This window comes from Rhinopithecus bieti, unplaced genomic scaffold, assembly GCF_001698545.2.
Source record: "Rhinopithecus bieti isolate Rb0 unplaced genomic scaffold, ASM169854v2 scaffold_8760, whole genome shotgun sequence".
Taxonomy (NCBI): domain Eukaryota; kingdom Metazoa; phylum Chordata; class Mammalia; order Primates; family Cercopithecidae; genus Rhinopithecus; species Rhinopithecus bieti.
The window spans coordinates 2614329-2620689 of record NW_016806225.1 but is presented as its reverse complement, the minus strand read 5'-3'; the positions used below and the strand labels follow the sequence as shown (position 1 = coordinate 2620689).

The 6361-nt window shown below is 39.8% G+C and overlaps 1 protein-coding gene across 3 annotated transcripts in view; it reads left to right on the top strand.

The window, feature by feature from the left end:
• Positions 1–6045, top strand: part of NIPAL2 (NIPA like domain containing 2) — a 109046-nt gene extending 103001 nt beyond the window's left edge. The window contains exons 9-11 of one of the 3 annotated variants that reach the window (XR_001886250.1): positions 2146–2209; positions 3327–4261; positions 5112–5192. Coding sequence is in view for 1 of the 3 variants with exons in the window: in XM_017875301.1 (XP_017730790.1) it covers positions 2146–2209; positions 3327–3421; positions 5112–5224 (272 nt within the window). In the remaining 2 variants the exon portion in view is untranslated. Of the gene's footprint in view, positions 1–26; positions 262–2145; positions 2210–3326; positions 4262–5111 lie in introns of those variants that run through there. The other 2 variants (XR_001886251.1, XM_017875301.1) reach the window with 2 other exon arrangements.
• The last annotated feature ends 316 nt before the right edge of the window (positions 6046–6361 follow it).

The following is a 6361-nucleotide window of genomic DNA, read 5'->3' as shown; positions in this document are numbered from 1 at the left end:
ATCACCCATATTTAATTCTCTTTTAGTCGCTGGCGCAACAAAGATTCCCGCTCCGAAGCAGGACGTCCCCACTCTCTCAGGAGTTGCTTTTTATAAAAGAGCAAAGAAAGTGGTTTCTTGAAGTGGAAACTACTCTTGGTGAAGATGCTAGGAACACTGTTGAAATGAAAACAAAGGATTTAGAATATTTCAGTAACCTAGTTGATGAAGCAGCAGCTGTGTTCGAGAAGATTAAGTAGAGATTTTGAAAGAATTTCTACTGTAAGTCAAATGCTATCAAACAGCATTGCATGCTACAAAGAAATCTTTAACAAGAGTTAATTGATGTGGCAAACTTCATCATTGTCTTATCTTAAGAAGTTGCCACAGCCACCCCAAACTTCAGCAACCACAACCCTGATCAATCAGCAACCATCAACACTGGGGCAAGTCCCTCCAATGAGCAAAAAGATTAGGACTCACTGCAGGCTCAGATGATCATTAGCATTTTTAGCAATAAAGTATTTTAATTAAGGTATGTACTTTTTTTTAGACATAATGCTATTGCACATTTGATAAACTATAGTATAGTATAAACATAACTTTTATGTACACTGGGAAACCAAAAATTTAGTGTGACTTGCTTTATTGAGAGATTAGCTTTATTGTGATGTGGTCTGGAACCAAAACCACGTATTTCCAAGATACGCCTGTACAAAGAAGTACATTGCTGCTTTACTAAAGAAAAAAAAATGAAAAAAAAAAAAGAGAAAAAAGATGTAGAACCAACTTGAAATGCCCTTAGAGAAATGAATATTATGGTATATCAGTTTAAAATAACATGAAAACTGGCGGGGCACAATGGCTCACGCCTGTAATCCCAGCACTTTGGGAGGCCGAGGTGGATGGATCACGAGGTCAGGAGATCGAGACCATCCTGGCTAACACTGTGAAACCCCGTCTCTACTAAAAAATACAGAAAATTAGCCGGGCGAGGTGGCGGGTGCCTGTAGTCCCAGCTACTCAGGAGGCTGAGGCGGGAGAATGGCGTGAACCTGGGAGGCGGAGCTTGCAGTGAGCCAAGATTGCGCCACTGCACTCCAGCCTGGGAGACAGAGTAGACTCTGTCTCAAAAATAAATAAATAAATAAATAAAATAACATGAAAACATTAAAATGGTTATAAGGAAGTATGTAATAACCTGGAGTGTGCTTCAGAAACTTTCATTCATTCAACAAATATTCATTAGAACTGGACATGACTTCTTCCTGTAAGAAGTTCATTCCCTAGGTAAGAAGATAAGGTGAAGATTGAGAAAGCTCCTTGAGGATAGGTCTCTGTCCTGTCGTTTCTCCAAGACCTAGAGCAGTGGCTGACACACAGCAGACGTTCAATAAACATTTGTTGGCTGGCTAGCAAGGATAACACCATACACAAAAATATTTAATTCCAGGCGACATATAACTTAAAGATATCTTATTTAACAAAAACTCTATGAAGGCTTTGGAACTTTACAGAAAAATCATTGAGACCAAAAGGGATAGAAGCAACGTTCATCAAAGTAGATGATGCATCCTTGTTTATCTGTGGAAGACCAGAGGAAGATGAGATGAGGGTTGGCAGTGGGAAGTGGAGCTAAGGTAGCACTTCAGCTGCTAGAGTGTGCTTTGGTGCTTGAGTTGCCCTGGGGCCAGACCACCAGATCACTGGTATCGCCACAAGTGACAGCATGCATGGCAGCAGCTGGCCTGAGGCGGACCTGCCGTGTCAGAGGCCCCAGAGTCCACCAAGACTCTTGGGCCAGGCTGGCTGACTCCTGACCTAAAACTGCAGGTGGGGAATAGTCACTAGAGTGTTGTTTTCTTGTATGTTCCAGTGGGGCAATCCTGGACTGGATGAGAAATTTCTGCTTGCAAATATATGTCAATTATGTTGATTTTATAATAATGATAATTATATCAGGTCTACAAATCTATGTTCTTTTTGGAATAATTCAGAATGTGTGGCCTGCAAATTTTCTTAAACTAAACTGCTGAATGTGCATTTTAAGGGTGACTAAATTTACTTTGAAAAAATAACATATTAACATAAGTTTACAAACAATATTTAGCTATTATAAATAACCTTACTTCAAAATCAATTTTATCTTCTTTTCCTGTGTCACAGGTATCATATTTTATCAGGAATTCCTTGGTGCTGCTTTTCTCACTGTATTTATATATCTTTTTGGGTGAGTAAATGTCTCAGAGGTAAAGTATGTGAAATTCTATTACTTTTACATAGGATTTTTGGCATCGTACCAGAGGTATAGAAAATTGGAAAATAATATAAGAAACGTCAGTTTCCTGAGCTCCTAAAAGAAACATATTTTTTAACTTAAGGCCCTACATGGGGCTCACTGTCTTTGGCTTTGTGACTTAAGTATTCCTCTGAAGCTCTGAAACATCGGGGATTTTCAATTCCAGGCCAAAGACAAGATACATCCACTGGCCCTTGTAGTTACTCCATGACCTTTCTGTACCGTATTAGACCTACTTCACTCTTGGGAACCCCTAGATTAGATCTAAATTAGAGAATCATGATCCTCTAGGGTCGCCCAAAATAAAAGACCAAGATAGGCAGATCCCTTGCTTTAGTCATGATAACGTCATGTTGGTAGTGTCCCTTCCTTGTGTCAGAGTGTGCAGCTTGAACTCTTCCTAGAGATTTGGTGGGCATCATTGCTAGCATTGCTTGCAAACAGAAAGCAGAACTTTGACAATATATCGCCAGTGTATAGGAGCTTCCATGAGTCCATGAGGCACTTCATTAAATGTTTAGCTGCTTCTGATCTGATATTCAGCATGACCATTGTTATGCAAACTTAAGCCTAGGCTATTTTCTGTGTAGGAAGCCATCTATCTTGAAAATTCAATTTCATAAGATATTTGGTCAAAGCCAAACTTCTGAGGTCTGGAAATTATGACTACTCTTATGGCCAAGGACAACTAGATTTGTCAGAAAATTAAAGAATAAATTATTTTTTCTCTTGTGTCACATGCCAGAAATGGATCTGGGCATGCATGGGTAGAAAATGAGACAGGGTGTCTACCCAAAGGGTTTTGAGCCTGAATTAGCCCCCAGATGGTAAAAACCCGGGGGAGAGATCTACTGGAATCTGCCCAAGTCTTGGTTCTGGGTAGAACTATTGGCTGTGCTAATTAAGACAAGTACTAGGAAGCTTACCAGAAACTGGATGAACAAAACCAATGGGATTTATGTCATCATGTAGAATACGGAGCTCAGTTATTTAATATCATGAGTCTGTTTCAGTGTTCTTGTATTCTTTATTAATATTATTCTTACAGGTGTTTTCTGTCATTCCTTGGTGTATTTTTGGTCACAAGAAATCGAGAAAAGGAACATCTGCAACAGTCTTATATTGATTTTGGAAATATTCCTGGTAAAAATCATATATTCTTTATAGTGGAAAATTTGATCCTTATAAATGAATAATTATTGGTATTATTTTGGGTGGTAAGTTAATATAAAACATAATTCTTACCCTTAAAAAATGTGCATTTAATAATGAAACCAAAGGTGATATTTTCAGTGTAAATGTTACTAATAATTTATTGAATATTAGTTTTGCACAGAACTGGGGATATAAGAGAACTGACCACGTTTCCTTGATTTGGGTGATTTGGAGGATTTCCTTTTTGGGTTTCCTTAAATTGGAAAAGGGTAGAGAAAAGAGTAGCAATGACTACCAGCAGCAGACCCCTGCCACTTTGAGAACCTTAAAGGAACATCCAAGGACAAAGGGTAGGCAGCTAAGGAACATGTGTTGGGGAAAGCCTGGGGTGGCTTGTGCACTGTGGCTCAGGACATGAGTAGCTTCTTCCCCCTTCCTCGCCCCACCTACACAGAGAGCAAACACTCTTTCCCGTTCTCACTCTCACTGAGAAATAACTCACCTAGTCATGTAGACAACAAAAGCCAAGTCCAGGACAGAGGAAACAGTCTACTGTGTCACCTCTTCCCCCATCCACCCACCCTCAGCACTCTCCAGCCTTATTGGGGGTATGGGGGGACCTATAGGTTTCCAGGCAGGAGTGGAGATATTCTCACAGCTTTCTCCACCATTCTGTTAGCATCATGCCTGTGAAGCAAAAACTAGGGAAGCCTCATCCCTAAGACTGAGAAATATGGCCCCATGCAATGAATTCTGTGTTCTCTTTGCCATTCGAGCCATCTTATCTGCTGGGAGCAGTCAATGAAAGAATTGGCATCAGCGGCAAAGGTGCGTGTGAGAGAAGCCTTATATGGTTAGAGGTTCTTTAGTAGGAAGTAAAGTTTGATTTTATTTATTTATTTATTTATTTATTTATTTTATTTTATTTTATTTTATTTTATTTTATTTTTTATTTTTTTTTTTTTTGAGACGGAGTCTTGTTCTGTCACCCAGTTCTGGAGTGCAGTGGCACAATCTCAGCTTACTGCAGCCTCCCCCCTCAGGGTTCAAGTGATTCTTGTGTCTCAGCCTCCCAAGTAGCTGGGATTACAGGTATGCACCACCATGCCTGGCTGATTTTTCTATTTCACCATGTTGGCCATGCTGGTCTCAAACTCCTGACCTCAAGTGATTTGCCTGCCTCAGCCTCCCAATGTGCTGGGATTATAGGTGTGAGCCACTGCGCCCAGCCTGATTATTTTTAACTCTATTTTTTTATTTCACAAAGCCCAGTGCATAGACTCCGTAGCAGCTTTAGAAGCCACTATCAAAGGCTATTTTTCTATGTTGTTATATGCATTCGACATGGAAAAGAAGACACAACCCTGGGGAGAAAGGCTTGGAGATGAGTGAATGCTTCATGTGAATCTCCAGACTAAACCCACCTGATTTCCATGCACAGCCTGTCGATCCTGTGGGGTGGGGACAGTGGCTCTGACACAGACAGCATGCTATCACACAGCTAGAGACATGGCATTCCAAGGGCCTTTCCTTCCTTGACATTCATCTCTTCTGTTTAGACAGTGCCCACATAGTATAAAAGAGAGGTGATAAAATGTGGCCTAGATTGAGGAGAAATTATTAAGACTCATTTTTCTGTAGGACCACAAAAGATTCTCTATGATTATTATCTCCACAGGGAAACAAATGTTGGACAAAATACAACCAGATTCAAATAGCTTATCCTATGGAACTTTGCCTGATGGAAGTGACTCAATAAACAGCCAAAGTGGAGAGAAGAAAGAGGTCTAAAATGCTGAGAGGGATGACTGTTGGCCTGTTATTCGATACCACCTTTTTAAAAAATTGCACATGTTCAATTTGTGTCAGCAGCTCTTTTATAAGCTGACATGTGCTAGCGTTCATTTCAGTCCTTTCCCCCACCTCAGCGTCTATGGACAATCGGGGGCTTCCTAAGCTCTGACAGTCCAATATTTCCATGGAATGTGATTTGAAGTGTTCCCCACACCCTGGACCTCTCCCTAGTGATTATCTAGCCAGCTACACCTTAATCAGAGCCCAGCTGCTCTAGCAGGAATGTTGCACAGAAATGTACATTTGCGGTTTGGCCATAGGTCGCATAGGTGGCTTCTCCCATGGGTAGTGTCAGTTGCTTCACTTTAAAAAGATACTTCAGCCCCATAGCCTGACTCCCAAAAGAAAGGCTTGAGAGTGCTCATTTTTTTCTAAGCCACCTTTTATAAGCCTCCCTATAAAAATCTTACCTTTCAAGTCCTAAATTAGAATCGCAAGTCATCTTTTCTGAAAACTAATGCTATCAAAGTCCTCCTTGGAAAATTAAGGGTCTCTTTAAAATTAGAATTTATAAATGGCATTCAGTGATGGTGTATACCAAAATTAAAAGACCTTGACTGGTGGGCTTTTTAAATGTAAGAAAGAGGAAGTTTAAGAAGTAGGACTCTGCTTGTTTCGGTAGCCCGTGTACTAAAATAGGAACAATGCAGAGAAGATTAGCACAGCCCCCGCGCAAGGCTGACACATAAATTCATGAAGCATTAGAGACAAAAAGTAGGACCAATGTTTCTTTATTTTGTAATAAAATATAGAATGGTGATGTTTTCTTCAGCTGTATGATTCTATTATACTTGAAACTGAAGAAAATTTAATATCCTATGCCTTTGTTTTATAGATCTTATAATTTATCAAGTGGGTTTATATGTCTTATTCTCCATGTAAGTCTAAAAAATCACATTTAAATTCTTAGTGATACTTTCACTACACATCATTTCTTCCCAAAGTCATTATCTCAAGCTTTGTAAATTCTTCGAGATAAAAGGAGAGTTGTGATTAGAGAACTGTATTTCAGTCATTTAAATCTGTAGACATAGAAGACAACACAGTGGTCAAACCTGAGCTTCAAGAGGAAGC